This window comes from Pongo abelii, chromosome 4 (assembly GCF_028885655.2).
Source record: "Pongo abelii isolate AG06213 chromosome 4, NHGRI_mPonAbe1-v2.0_pri, whole genome shotgun sequence".
NCBI lineage: Eukaryota > Metazoa > Chordata > Mammalia > Primates > Hominidae > Pongo > Pongo abelii.
In genome coordinates, this window is record NC_071989.2 from 38,796,024 (window position 1) to 38,811,525 (window position 15,502).

General features: G+C 41.3%; 1 protein-coding gene across 6 annotated transcripts in view; it reads right to left on the reverse strand.

Annotated features, from left to right (window-relative positions):
• Positions 1-15,451, reverse strand: part of LIFR (LIF receptor subunit alpha) — an 83,306-nt gene extending 67,855 nt beyond the window's left edge. Inside the window, exons 1-2 of one of the 6 annotated variants that reach the window (XM_009240659.4) lie at positions 14,588-14,889; positions 13,257-13,396 (exon numbers count right to left, since the gene is read on the reverse strand). Coding sequence is in view for 2 of the 6 variants with exons in the window: in XM_054555498.2 (XP_054411473.1) it covers positions 3,817-3,920 (104 nt within the window). In the remaining 4 variants the exon portion in view is untranslated. Of the gene's footprint in view, positions 1-3,816; positions 6,962-7,400; positions 7,516-13,256; positions 13,397-14,574; positions 14,890-15,370 lie in introns of those variants that run through there. The other 5 variants (XM_054555500.2, XM_002815509.5, XM_009240660.4 and 2 more) reach the window with 5 other exon arrangements.
• Between the last annotated feature and the right edge of the window lie 51 nt (positions 15,452-15,502).

Here is a 15,502-nt window from a genome sequence, read left to right on the forward strand (position 1 = left end):
ATGTGTAAACGTGTCAGGCTCTGTGGTGCCTCAGTGTTCCCACACAGACAGATCATCTACCCGGAATGTCTTCCCACTCCACTCTTCCTTGTCCCTTTAACAAATATCAACTCATCTTTCAAATTTCAGTATGCACTGTGTCAAATCCAACCTTCCCCAATGGTCTCAGGGCGTAATGCATATGCTTACATTACTACATATAATATTATACAGCAATGATTTATAAAACCATCTTTCTCACCAAACTGAGCACAATGAAGATTTTTTCCCTGGGAAAAAATATGTGAAACAAATATGACAAGTGTCACACTACACTTAGGTTATACAAATGGCTAAAAAAGATGCTAAAGCAAGATGAATACCTTCAATAGAAATAAAAATATGCAACTCACATACTAAGAAATATAAATAGGCAATAAACATGAAAATGACGTGAAACCATATTTCTACCGATTGGAAAAGGTTAATAAGAATGATACTAGATACTACCCTGGACAATGTGGAGAAATTGGAACCCAACCTGTAGTTGTGTAAAGCCACAGGCCACACACTCCAGGGAGGCCCGAGCACTTAACCTGTACTCTCACAACCCTCCAAAGAGGTTTGGTATTTTTCACATGGCATGCATGAGGAAATAATTAAGTGACTTATCCAAAGAATTGTGGCTCATTAGGAGCAAAGCCAGAATTTGAACCTAGACTTGCAATTGTGACTCTAGAGTCTGAATTGGGAGTGATTATGTTGTCTTTCCAATTGAAAGCCTTTCACTCAATAACAGTAAGAATGATGAAGATAAACCAAGGCTACAAATATTTATCAAGAGCTCACTATGTGGTAGGCTCCATTCAAGCACTTCACATGCAACTTATAATCTATTTCTAGGAAATTTTCCTCAGGAGATATCAGACAAGATTTCAAAGGTGTGTTCACTAAATGCACTTATAATTTAAATGAAATAACCTGAATGTTCATCAATTTGGGATTGAGTAAAGAAGATGACATCTCTGCATGCATTCCGGCCCACTTCTCTCTTTCTGTACTCTTAATAATTTCTCTATCATGTTAATTAAAATCTATATGTGGTAATTTAAAAATTTATCTTACCCTTCCTTCCTCCCAGATTTATATGCCACTTTCTACCTGACTTTTCTCCAGATATACGTACAACTTGTCACCTGGAAATATCATAGGTACCTTGCACTATGTCCAAAACTGATTGATTCATAACCCTCGTAAATTTGTTCTTCCCCTAACCTACACCCTCTCAAAATATAGCTAATTTATTCAAGCAAAAAAACCTAGCAGTCATCCTTGAGTCATTCCTTTCCTTCCCTATTGGCCTCTACCCACTTCCTATGTACTACCAGCTGCTACACCTTCAAATGCATGCCGAAGGAAAAAACACCCATCATCCTCATTGCTAACCCCAAATTAAGCGCACCAACCTCTTTTGCCTGAACTGCTATAAGAGCCTCTGAAGTGGTCCTCTTGTTTCCAGTCTTGCTCCCCACCAATCCACTCTGCACAAAGCAGAACCTTTCAAAAACAGCCATCAGATCATGTCACTCCCCAGTTTAAAACTATCTAGTGGATTCTCATTATAAGCACACCCCACTCTCTGTCCTGCATCCCTTTCCACACTCTTCACATACACTTCTCTCCTTTGGTCACCGGCTTCCAGTCTCCAGGGCCTTCTTCCATTCCTCATATGCACCAAGCTCGATCCACCAAGGGCCCTGGCACTTGTCATTCCTATCATGGGGAATCAGCTTCCCCTGACTCTTCTCATCATTCAAATTAACACTCACTTCCTCAGGAAGGCCTCTCCTCATCACCTAGAAAGGGGGTTAATTCCCTGCCTGCCTCCCTCCCCCAAATCCCGCACCACGACCACACACTGCTCACTCTTCCTTGCGGTATCCTATTTTATATTCTTCAGCGTACACATCAATACCTAGAGGTATCTATGCATACATAATTCCTGACTTATTGTCCCTCCCTCCCCGCCTAGATGCTGAGCTCCATGAGTATCCAGTACTGAATATCCAGCATGACCTGAGAGTTTAGCATAGGTGGGAAGGAAGAGACAGAAAGCAGGCTCCTGTTCAGCACTCCTCTTCAGCCCTATAGCCCCCAACAGCTAGAAAAACTGCCTGGCACACAAAAAGTGTGCAGTAAATATTTGTTAAGTAAACTGAATAATGGATGAATAAACTGAATCTAGTGTGCAGTTATGCACCATGGAAGATTATTAATATAAGTTAAAAAATTTAAATCATGGCCAGGCACAGTGGCTCATGCCTATAATCCCAGCACTTTGGGAGGCTGAAGCGGGTGGATCACCTGAGGTCAGGAGTTCAAGGCCAGCCTGGCCAATATGGTGAAACCCCATCTCTACTAAAAATACAAAAATTAGCCGGGCGTGGTGGCGGATGCCCGTAGTCTCAGCTACTCAAGAGGCTGAGACAGGAGACTCACTTGAACCTGGGAGGCGGAGCTTGCAGTGAGCCAAGATCACGCCATTGCACTCCAGCCTGGGTGACAGACCAATTTAACATATTTGGAGATGTAGACATAAATATATGTGTGTGTGTGTGTGTGTATACACATATATATATATGTATAGAAATTAATCTAGAAGGATATGTTAACAATGTTGCCTGGGGTTATCTCTGAATGGTGAAACTGAAATTTTTTTTTGTATTTTTACTTATACTCCCTGAGCTTCCTTAATTTTTATAAAATGAGCATTTTTACTTTTATGATTTTTAAAAAGCTACTTATGTTTAAAAAAATAACAACCCAGGGCAGGGCACGGTGGCTCATGCCTGTAATCCCAGCTCTTTGGGAGGCCGAGGTGGGCGGATCACGAGGTCAGGAGATCAAGCCTATCCTGGCTAACACAGTGAAACCCTGTCTCTACTAAAAATGCAAAAAATTCGCGAGGCATGGTGGCAGGCACCTGTAGTCCCAGCTATGTGGGAGGCTGAGGCAGGAGAATGGCGTGAACCCGGGAGGTGGACCTTGCAGTGAGCCGAGATCACGCCACTGCACTCTAGCCTGGGTGACAGAGCGAGACTCCATCTCAAAAAAAAAGGAAAAAAAAAGAAAAAAAATCCAATGTAAAATCAAATAATGGATAAATCACAAAATAAAACCAGCTAATAAAATGAACAAATATTTTATTTCCTAGTATTCAAATAAATGTGGAGAAAATTAAACTGTATCAAAAGTCTTAAAGATATTTAGTTGTTTTGACTCAATAAACCAATTTTAAGGGAAGAATGTGAAATTTATTGGAGAAGGGGAAAAAGCCAGCTTTATGCTTAAATATATTTAGTGTAACTTTAATTACGAACTAGAAATATTTAAAACAATGTAATTGCTCAAGTTATGGTTCATCCAGAGAATAAAATGTTACACAGTCATCAATACATACTAAAGAATTTTTAGCAACATGAAGAAACATATATACACCATTACATGAAAAGATGGGGAACAAAACTGAATATCCAGTATGACCTGAACTATATGAAAAGAGTGAAGGAAAAGATGGGCAAAGAAATGTTACCTACCATAGTTTAAAACTGGCAGGCTTTGCCTTTAGATGTGTTTTGTTTGAACCATATATATAAAACAAACAAAATTTAAAAACCCTTGAATTATTTGTCAATATTGCAAAATAGTGTTTAAAAATCAAAATTAAGAAGCTCTGGAAATACTCATTCCACATCTCACAGGACAACAATCAACTCCAGGTAAGAGCAGTCACTCCTACCTAAGAAGATGTGTTCTAGAGTTTTTCACAGTTCTCACCTTTCCTTACTGGTCTTCAAAACTGAGACAAGTTCCAGTTGCCATTTACCATCTAGATTGTCAATGTTGTCTATCCTGCAGTAGAGTTTAAGAGAAAGTGACATATTTCTGATTGTCTCTATATCAAAAGCATAAAGACAAAAGGCAGGACAGGCTCACTTCTCCCATTTATGTAATGTCCACTGTCCCTGTAAGCATTTGAGTTTTTGATCCCAGCAATGCAGCCTGTGGAATGCACTGAGTTCAGCGCTCACAGCTTTGACAATTTGTGAGCTGAAAAAGTTTCAAAATAGTCATCTGTAATTTTATTGAAGCTGGCCTTCAGGGAAGGGTGAGTTGGCAAAGTCCTAAGTCTAGCCAGCGACCCAATGTCTACATGTCAACACAGCTTGGTTGCTCTCCAGTCACCATTACATACTCAGTGCAGCTCATACAGTGTTTCTTTGTGAAAAGTAAATCCCCGACACCCCCAAAAGAAAGCTAACTGCCAGTTCCAGTGGGGGCAAGGGGAGTAAAGTCCATGTAAGGCAATGGTATGGGGTAGAACAATGTGAGATAGATATAAGTAATATGTATCTATATGTACAACTTGTCACCTGCAAGTCTTGTCACCTCCAGTGTGACAAGAGATAGATAGAAGTAATACATATCTATATGCACAACTTGTCACCTGCAAGTCTCATACGTATCTTAAACTGTGTCCAAAAATGATTCTTGATTCATAACTCTCCTAAATTTGTTCTTCCCCTAACTTACACCCTCTCAAAATATGGCTAATTTATTCAAGCAAAAAAAGAAGTAAAATGGTGACTTTGCTGTTGGTTACACAACCTGTGATGTAACTTATCCTACCATGAATTCTACACAGGAACATGAAAACACGACTCAAGAAATTTTCTTTCTTTTATTCAGCCGTATGAGGAAAATAAAATGCAAGCTCAGTATTTGTTATAAAGGTTCCAAGACATATCTTTCACGACTACTGAGGGTCTACACGTTATCAAAATATTTAGAACAGTTGCCAACTTAAAAAAAAAAAGTCCCTATATAAAACTAATTACAAAACTAATGTAGTTTTACACACTGTCAAATGGAAACATTATTTTTAAATATAGTCATGTGTGCTTAATGACAAGGACACAGTTCTGAGAGACGTGCTAGGCAATTTTGTTGTTGTGTGAACATCATAGAGTGTACTTACACAAACCTACATGGTATAGTCTACTAGACACCTAGGCTAGATGGTACAATAGCCTATTGTTCCTAAGGCTATAAATCTGTACACCATGTTACTGTATTGAATACTGAAGGCAATTGTAACAGAACGGAAGTATTTAGGTATCTAAACATAAAAAAGGTACAGTAAAAATATAGTATCATAATCTAATGAGACCACCATCATATATATGGTCTGTGGTACACGACTTTCTGTGGTACACGACTGTAAATGCTTTATTGCCACTCTCTCTGAGTAAGATCATGCGCTAGAATTTCTCAAGTGGGATAGCCATAAATTCCATGCATCCTAGATTTGCTAGGAGGAGCTCATTTTCAATAATTTTACAAAAGATAATCTCAAAAAGGCATGAGGTCATACTTAAGATAATGAAAGATTATCCTTCACAGAAGATATATAGTAGCAATTTTAAGCCTATTAACCTAGGATATGCTCACACTTGTGTAATGTAAGTCATCACTAAATCATTCATGAATGTCAACAAAGTGAAATAACCTAGTATGTTCCCCATATACAGTAGTTTGTTGAATAAGCAGGAGGCAATGTTTGTGTTCAGTAAAATGTAACATCACAACAAAATTCTTTTTAAAATCAGAGGAGAGGAAATGAGAACTACTTGATACTTAACTGTAGTAACCATCTATTTATTGAGTGGGCCTCCTGGCTTTGAACCACACTGGTCACTTCCATATGTCATTCACAGGGCAGAGACATGTCTGTCCAGGACACTGCTGCAAATCTGATGCCTACCTAGTGCCTGTTAAAGAAAAGGCACTCAACAGTGACTTGAATGACTCACATCCCACTCTAACACCTCTATAAAAGGAAAGAAAGATCAGACCCTGACCTTCAAAAATTTATACAGGACTATTCAAGACAACAACAGAAAAAGAAGAAAAATGCCTTCAATTCAAAATAAAATGTATTGGCAATGGAAGGCATTTCAGTTTTGAAGTAAATAAAACTCAACAAAATATTTCCCAGTGACCAGAAACAACAAAATAGTTTGTCAGAATGCCCTGAAATGCTTTCCGTAACAGTTTGATAAAACTTACATAACACAATTATTCTGCTTGGAAATTCTGTATTATGAAGAATAGAATACTGGCTTTAATCACCATATCAGATCAGTGAGATCAAAGTAACATTTATTAAATACTACATGTGGGCACCATGAGCTGGATATTATTATCCCCATTTCACAGATAAGGAAATACAAAACTTGCCCAAGTTCACACAACCAGTAGTAGCAAATGGGAAATGGGATCTGATCCAAGACTCTTCACCACACGGCATGCTTTATGTGTGGGAAATCCAGGAAAGTAAAAAGAATAACAGTCAACTGTAATTTCAACACATGAAAGACACTATCACCTAACATTCGGCCTATAGTCTTCCTGGCATTTTACTACATAATATGTAGAAAATTGTACACACACACATATACACACAAACACACACACACTCCATAGGCAAAAACAAGGATCAACGTACCCATATGTTTTACAATCTGCTTTTTCAGTTTACAAATATTGAGCATCTTTCCACATCTATAAATATTCCCCTACGTTACTGTTAAAGAAAGGGTATTCTATCACATGTATGTACCACAATTCATTTAATCAGTCCCCCTATTATTGAGCATTTAAGGTGTTTGTAGTTTATAACTATTATAAACAAACTTACAGGCTGGTTACAGTGGCTTACGCCTGTAATCCCAGCACTTTGGGAGGCCGAGGCAGGCGGATCACGAGGTCGGGAGATGGAGACCACCCTGGCTAACACGGTGAAACCCGTCTCTACTAAAAATACAAAAAATTAGCCGGGCGTGGTGGCGGGTGCCCATAATCCCAGCTACTTGGGAGGCTGAGGCAGGAGAATGGTGTGAACCCAGGAGGCGGAGCTTGCAGTGAGCTGAGATTGCGCCACTGCATGCCAGCCAGGGTGACAGAGCGAGACTCTGTTTCCAAAAAAAAAAACTTACAAAAATTATTTTTGCAAATTAGAGGAGGGTTTTTTTTAATGTATATTTTTGTGGTGGTCACTAGAATCTGGAAGTGAGTTTTTTCCAAATTTCATAGGACCTCCCTCCAGATTTTGGTACACCCCAGTAAGTAGGCTTCTTAAGAATCACTGCGAGGAGAAAGGTATTGACAGGAGTATGGTGCACAAATGCACTATAACCACGGCTAAAGACTGGTCTCTGTACACATGCTTTATCGTTTCTCTTTCGTTTAGACTGCTAGTGGTGAACATGCCTGACTAAGGGATGGGGCACATTTTTGAGGCTTCTGATGAGTAATACAAAATTGCCCTCCTGTAAAGTTATAACAATTGAAACACCCACCAACAGCATTTGAAAGTGACAATTTCCAAAATCCTCCAGTTGACTAGATTTGGTTTTAAACAATTATATCCCCATATGGCCATAAATTTTTAAAATAGCTGAGCTATTGATAAAGCACATCTGAAAAAAAAAACAGGGAAAAATTCAAACAATAAATGCTAGATTTTAAAGCATCTGCTTTCAAATACAAAATATAAAACTTAATGATACCAGATACCAGTAGGCTGAACTTAACAGAATGGCTTTAGAAAATCCAGTGATAACAGACTTTGAAAGGTACCAAGCTAAGATGTAAAACACTGCACCTTCGTTTGCCTGTCTGGCTTAAGAGTTTGGGTTTTAACAGCAACATGCTCTATTTTTCTAACAAGAAACTCATAAAACTGTATATTCTTTCGGATTGTATAAGTACTATCTTATAGCTAACTTGGCAATCTGAAGTTCTTAAAATTCCTTTAGATAATTACTTATTCAACAAATATGTGAATGTCTACTATAGACTAGGCACTGTTCTTTTTTTTTTTTTTTTTTTTTTTTTTTTTTTTTTTTTTTTTTGTGAACCAAGTATTAAAATATGCCTTTATTGGATGTCTACTATTCCAATACACTGTTCTCAGGGACTTATATATATGACATAATCCAATCCACATATTCTATACATTTTATATACTAGGAAATTGAGGCTTTTTTGAGTTCAGGAATTTCCTCAAGGTCACACAGCTCATGGCAAGTGATAGAACCAGGGTTAGAAAGGCAGTTCTAAGCCCATTTTATAATGCTGGCTCTTTTTTTTTTTTTTTTTTTTTCTTTTATTATTATTATTATTATTATACTTTAGGTTTTATGGTACATGTGCACAATGTGCAGGTAAGTTACATATGTATACATGTGCCATGCTAGTGCGCTGCACCCACCAACTCGTCATCTAGCATTAGGTATATCTCCCAATGCTATCCCTCCCCCCTCCCCCCACCCCACAACAGTCCCCAGAGTGTGATGTTCCCCTTCCTGTGTCCATGTGTTCTCATTGTTCAATTCCCACCTATGAGTGAGAATATGCGGTGTTTGGTTTTTTGTTCTTGCGATAGTTTACTGAGAATGATGATTTCCAATTTCATCCATGTCCCTACAAAGGACGTGAACTCATCATTTTTTATGGCTGCGTAGTATTCCATGGTGTATATGTGCCACATTTTCTTAATCCAGTCTATCATTGTTGGACATTTGGGTTGGTTCCAAGTCTTTGCTATTGTGAATAATGCGGCAATAAACATACGTGTGCATGTGTCTTTATAGCAGCATGATTTATAGTCCTTTGGGTATATACCCAGTAATGCAATGGCTGGGTCGAATGGAATTTCTAGTTCTAGATCCCTGAGGAATCGCCACACTGACTTCCACAAGGGTTGAACTAGTTTACAGTCCCACCAACAGTGTAAAAGTGTTCCTATTTCTCCACATCCTCTCCAGCACCTGTTGTTTCCTGACTTTTTAATGATTGCCATTCTAACTGGTGTGAGATGGTATCTCATTGTGGTTTTGATTTGCATTTCTCTGATGGCCAGTGACTAGGCACTGTTCTAATGCTAGGGACACGGTGGTAAATCTCACAAAAGTTCCTGCCCTTGAGGAGCTGTTGGTTCTAGAGAGGAGTTCAGAACCCTGCACTTAAGAGTCCGAAGATCATGGTTACACTGCCAATCAGGACTCCTGGATTCTTTGGCAAATTATAACACCACCACTGGGTCTAAGTTTCTTTATCTTAAGAAGCTGACCAAATGGATCTGAAGGGCCTTCCAGCTTTCAATCAAGTTATCTACTTTACTTGATTTTTGTTTAAGTGCTTAATTTTCTATTATTCGTAAGAGCTTTGCATTTTAAGCTCTAAATAGTTTTTCCACAAAATCAGACTCTCCCAAAAGAACAATTTTACATTTACAGTAAAATTGTGGTGATCCAGGCAACTTCAAGGAATAAATGTAGGATGAAGTTCCAGTAAGAAGAAAATGTATGCTCCTAACTAACTGTTTCTATGGAGATGTTTTTGCAATGGTCTTGCCTCCTTCACCTTTGTACTGCACTATAAACACTAAGGCATGAAGCATGGCACGGCTGTGGGTCTCCAGGCCTGTTGCATGGAAACAGTTGGCACCCTGCCCCCATGCAGCAGGCGCCTTAGTGCTTATTGTGGCACTCGGGTGTCCTCAGGGGCTGCAGCCTAAAGTCCTGGTGGCGATTCTCATCTCTCTCCCACTCACCTTACCTCCAACTCAACAGGTACAACAATTCTGCCTGAAGTCTACATCTCACTGCCCCATTAGCATTTCTGTCACCTCTTGCTATTTTCCACCAGATGTTCCACAATTCAACAGTCCTCGGATTCAGGGTGTCTTTGGAGAAGCCCACTTTGGGGAGAAGTTAAAAGAAGGTATTGCAAGAGGCCTCAGTATTCCAAGGCATTCTCTGGAAGAGCACCACACATACACTTTAGGTAGTGATATCACCGCCTTGTGGCCTCTAAGGATACTGCCGCTCAGTAATATAGCATATATACAATGATTCCAATTCTTTCTCTGTATCTGCCTTACAAACCAGAAGAATGATTGGAAGCCAAGATTTTCACCTCTGTGCAAAAGTATAGAAAAAATCCACCTACCAGAAGTTTTTCTTCAACTTCCAACATGAAAGCATAGAATAGTATCTCCCAAACACACAGCTTTGCTCACCTGAGCAGTATCAGCAGCAACATCCTATAAGAATGCATGTGTTGTCATTTTAGACAACGTAAGACAAATTTGCAATTCCCATATTTCACAAAAGGAAAGGTAAAGGAATTGGTAAAAGTACTTTAACTCGGGCATCTAAGCCTCTAAATTTACCCCAACTGGTAGGTGTTTCTGCTCTTTTACTGAAGAGCTTTTGCTATATCAGGACAAAAGGACACAGGCTTCTTTACTGAAGACTAAGGACCTAAAGAACCCTCCTTTACATATAATTTGCACAGAACTTAAGAGAAACAGTTGGAAATAAAATTGTCATAAGTAGGAACAGCTTATTATGCTAAGTTATTAATTGATTAAGATAGGAAATAAAAAAGTTAAAAACCATCATTCTGGAAGATCACAACACTTCTAATATGGAACAGGAGTCCAAAAGTCACAATCAGGAGAAAGATGTAGATTCTTATTAGACATCTATAACAATTGCTTGGCATAAAACTCATTTCCCAAGTTTTCAATTAATATTTAGAATGACAGATTAGAAGTTGGGAAAAGGAAATGCCACAAATTATTGATATTCCCTATAGGGCAGGCACACATTCCTCCTGTGAGAATAAAAGTACCTACATATATTTTATCTACTCATTAGTCTGTCATCTGGCCCAAAGAATTAAAACATTCAATACACACACCCACACACAAGAGGCATCTTTGAACTCTTAACACTTATACAAATGGCTATTCCACGGAAATAAAAGATAAAAATGCTCACCTTTCTGAAAATCTCTCATAAATCACTATAATTTACTGAAAAGGTTTGTTTTTAAGGTTTTACACTTGAATTTCATGGAGGAGCAGTCAAGTGTAATTGACTTAAAGCAATAGTTTTACAAAAGTGATACTTTGAAAGAAAAATGATAACAGTATAACCGATTGGCTGATGTCAAAGGCCAGAGCCAAGCTGGAAAACTAAGACTCCCGAATCTAAGTATTTTGACCAAAAGCAGGTAAGATTATTTCGTAATTATTCATTTACTCAATAACTATTCATAGCCCACTATGTGATGAAGGTGGTTCCTGGTGCTGCAAATGCAATGGGTAACAAGCAGATGTGTTGCTAGCCCCCTGGAGCTTCCAGCCTATAGAGGACCTCCACCACTCACATCTTTCCCACATCTGTAAACATTTCTTGACATGCAACACATATGGGCACCAACCCCAGCCCACTCTTCTGCTTGCAGCTCTCTCCTTTCCTTTCACCAACTCCAGCCACAGAGGCGGTCCTCTGTCCCTCAGGTATGCAAGGCTCAGTCCTGCTCCAGGGCCTTTGCACTTGCCCTTCCCTCTGCCTAAGCCACTCTTCTTTCAGATCTCCAAAATCATAGGCTTCTTCCCCCTCACTCAACTCTCAGCTCAGACCCCTCTACCCCACAGAGGCTTCTCAGGCCACTTGATGTAAAACAGCAGCCCACATCCTGTCCCATTCTACCAGGCAACCCTGTTTGCTTGCTTTCGCAGCACTTAGCACTATCTAGTCACCATCACTTATTGCATCTTTGCTTCTTATCCATCTTCTTCGCTGAGATTACAGCAGGGTCTGTCTGTCCTCTGTCCTGTGCAGTGCCATAATTTAGTCCCTAGAAAGTTGTCTGGAATATTAACAGATGCCCAATAAATACCTATTTCAGAACAAATATAGACAACGTTAGCAGTTTTGTATCACAACAGTACCAAATAAAAGGCAAGAGAATGCCTTAAATTCTAAGAGGGGTTTGGACCATTTAAACTATATATCTATATTATACGTATGTATATATTTTAAAAGATTATGATAGCTTACACTAGTCCTAAAAAATAGCCCTCAAAAATAAGCATAATGAAAATACTGAAGCTCAACATTGGCTGATGTTCAAGCTTTATACTGTATTAGGCTCAATTTCTAGCATTAGCATTACTTTTACAATTTATTCTTTTTCAAGAGCATGCTGACAAGAGACCCCAATTTTTTCATTTTAAAGAAAAGCAAGAGCTAAATATTTTTTAAAAGCATCCATCCCCTTAAAAGTTATTAATCCCATCATAAACTGTAAAATTTGTAACCATATTATACTAACATTAAAATATAAGATACTGGTGATAATCTACAGAAGGCAGGGATTTGAGTGCCTAATGGCAACCGAATTTTATGAAACATAAACTACCCTCATCTTCAATTTAATCAAAGGTACAAGCTGCCTCTCTATGTTCAAAAATATTTAAACACTTAAGAATTTTTCCTACAGATTATTCTTTAAAATGTGTATCTGTTCCTTCTTTTCTTTTGTTAAACAAAGAGCCAAGTTATTACCCAAGGAATAATGACTTTAGTTACTAACCATCATGGCTCCCACTTCACAGCAAAGATGCCAAAGACTCTTATGGATTACTGTGAAGTTATATAGAAGCAAACAGTGTATGCTGGGGAGAAGGCACATTTATTTCCTGGAAGGTGATATAAAGAAACAAATGACTACTGCCTTTAGGCCTTTGGGAATAACCAAATCCACTTAAAAACCTCAAAAACTAATGCTTTACAATTTCATAGCAAATTATTAGAAACAACCTACATATATCACAATAAAGAGATTAAATAAATTATGGTCCATCCCTAATGGAGTACTCAGCAGCTGTCAGAGAATGAGGCAGGCTCTCTTAGATACCAATGGATACTGCCATGATTTAGTACTCTGGGGAGGGAAGTGGGGAGCTGGTGCAGAGTATACAATGGGTCCTCATCTTTAGGAATACAAACAAAAAGAACACGTACAAAATGTTTACATGAGCATAGGCTATGTCTGGAAAGACATACTCAAGGAGCCAGTAGCTGTGGAACATGATGGGAGAGAGGTATACTCTCTACTCCGCATCTTTTATATCTATTGAATCTTCTCCAGTGTGAATAGATTACCTGCTGCATAATTATCATAAGAATAATGCACATTATTACCAACACATTTGTCAAGGATGACCATTCAGAAGCAAATTTTTCAAAAATCACAAAAGTTTTGCTCCATCAACAGCAGAGCCCTGATTCTCATTCCCCAGAAGAGCATATAAGTCTCCACTAATCAAGAGACTTGCTAGTGATCTCACTCACCTATTACAAAGCAAAGAAGTCTCAATTCAATTCTTGAAGAGGAAATAGCTGCTCAGATCACCTTGAGAACACATCATATATTTAAATTGAGCTTGCAACTAACTCCCTAATGCAGTTTCCAAATGAACAGTTGCCGCCGACTATAAAGCAGAAAGTCAACGTAAAAAACAAGTAAAAGGACGGTCTCATGTTTTTAAAAAACACATTATACTTAGGCTTCCTTTTCTCTGCCAGGCTTAGACAAGAAACTCTCTGGTAATAGTGAAATGTAATTTCAGATCTGTGGCAAAACAATCATGTAAGGGGGAGGGCAAGTAGCATTCGCGCTGAAAAAACTCCTTGGTTTTTCCACTTGTGAAAAGGAAAGGTTTGCCTTAAATTTAATTTCTGTACCATTTCTGGACCCCTGCCTAAACGATACTACTATATCACATTAATCTTACTTCAAGCAAATACTTTTTAAAATTCAAAACTAATCTGAAACTGAACACGAATCGGAAGGCAAACTTTAAACTGAAAGCTTTCTGTTGAAAGAATGTATCTTTTAAAGACACATAAAAAGAAATGCAAAGAACCGATTTCCATATAAATGCCACTCACTAACAATACAGGTTATAACAATATTTGACTGCATTAAACACATTCAAAAAGGAACCCAAAGATACCCAACTGCAAATAAAAGACCTCATATATTTTTGGTAGCGGAATGTGGGGGGTGGGGGGCAAAATCACATTAATTCAGATTAATCATGTAAATTCAGAACACGTGATGTGCAGTTTTGTGTTGCTCAGAACTCCTGAATCCAGCTTTGTGCTTTTACACAACATAACAGAAATGGCATCTTTCACAAAGCCTCACTTTGACCTCCAACACTTTAACTTTGGGTTTAACCAGTACACCATCTTCGGAAGTTAGCGCATAAAAATACAGGTAAGTCAAATGCACTACGGATACAGAAAGGACGAGGAACAGGTTTGAAGAGGAAATGAAGCACAGGGGCACGAAATCACCTGGCAGGTCACCTCTCCAAAGAAAAAAACATTTCAAGCTCCCTCCCATCCCCCAGGTAACCTCTGGCCTCAGAACTCACTGCCCTGCGTGGGGCAGAAGTTCTGGGCGCTGGAGTCCGCGTCCCCCGGGACACGAGGGTGACCCAAGGGCGCGCGGAGAGCGGCGGGACCCGGAGCGGCGCTCTCCGGGGTCACTCCCCTAGGACGCTCCGCAGAGCCGGGAGCGCTGCCCCACCCCGCCCGGGCCGCCCCTGGGGACCCCGCTCGGGACTCCGCGGCTCCCCTGCTCCGCGCCGCGCCCACCCACCCCCAGGACTCACGGTACGCTCCCGCGCCGCTATCTTGCCATCCCCTGCCGCTGGCTCTGTAGCCTCGGCCGCCGCCCCGGGGCTGCCCAGAGCCCGCAGCCGCCCGGGGGCAGGAGCCGCCAAGGAGGGGGCCGGGCACAATGCGCCGCCGCCTCCGCAGCCGCCGTCTCGCCTCTCCTGTGCCGGCGCGAGGCTGCTCGAGGCGGCCACGGGCGAAGGGCGGCCCGCTGCGCTCTGCGAACCCCGCGGGCCGCCAGAGCCTCCCAGAGGCAACGGTAACGGCCACCGCCACTGCCGAGTCGCTCCAGCCGGGACTGCGGCGCGCGGGGGCGGCGCCTGCACGCCGCTCGGCTGGGGGCGCAGCGGGCCTGGCCCCGCCCCTGACCCGCCCCTGCCCCCGGCCCCGGCCCCGCCCCAACCCGCGCGCCCCCGCCGATCCCCGCCCGCGCGCCCGCGCGCCCGCAGGGGTGCTCCAAGGAGTCGGAGGAACGCGGCCGCGCGACGGGCCCCGGACGCCGAGGGTGGTGCTTCCTCCGAGCCTCCGGTGGTGAGGCCGCTCTCAGAAGGTCATGGAAGCGCAGGGGAGAGCGAGGCGGCCGAGCCCAGGCAAATCCTCGCGAAAGGCCGAGTGCGCGACGGCTCTGCGGGAAGGACCGCGCCTCCCCGAATTATGCCGCTGCAAACAGTGCCTTGAGAAGAAGAAAGCGCGGAACCGTGTTTTCGCCGCCTCTGTAACCACTGCACACAAACCAGCTTCTGGGAGAGGGGGATGATTGTTGGGACTTTGCGAATTACCTAAACAGCCCAGGGCCGAGGCGCCGCCGCTCGCGTCTCCGTCCTCCTGCCGGGTTCGGGGCTCCCCTGCCCGAGAGGGCCAGCGGGCGCGCCGAGAATATCCTGGAGCCATCTAGTCTTGCCTCCGAGGCG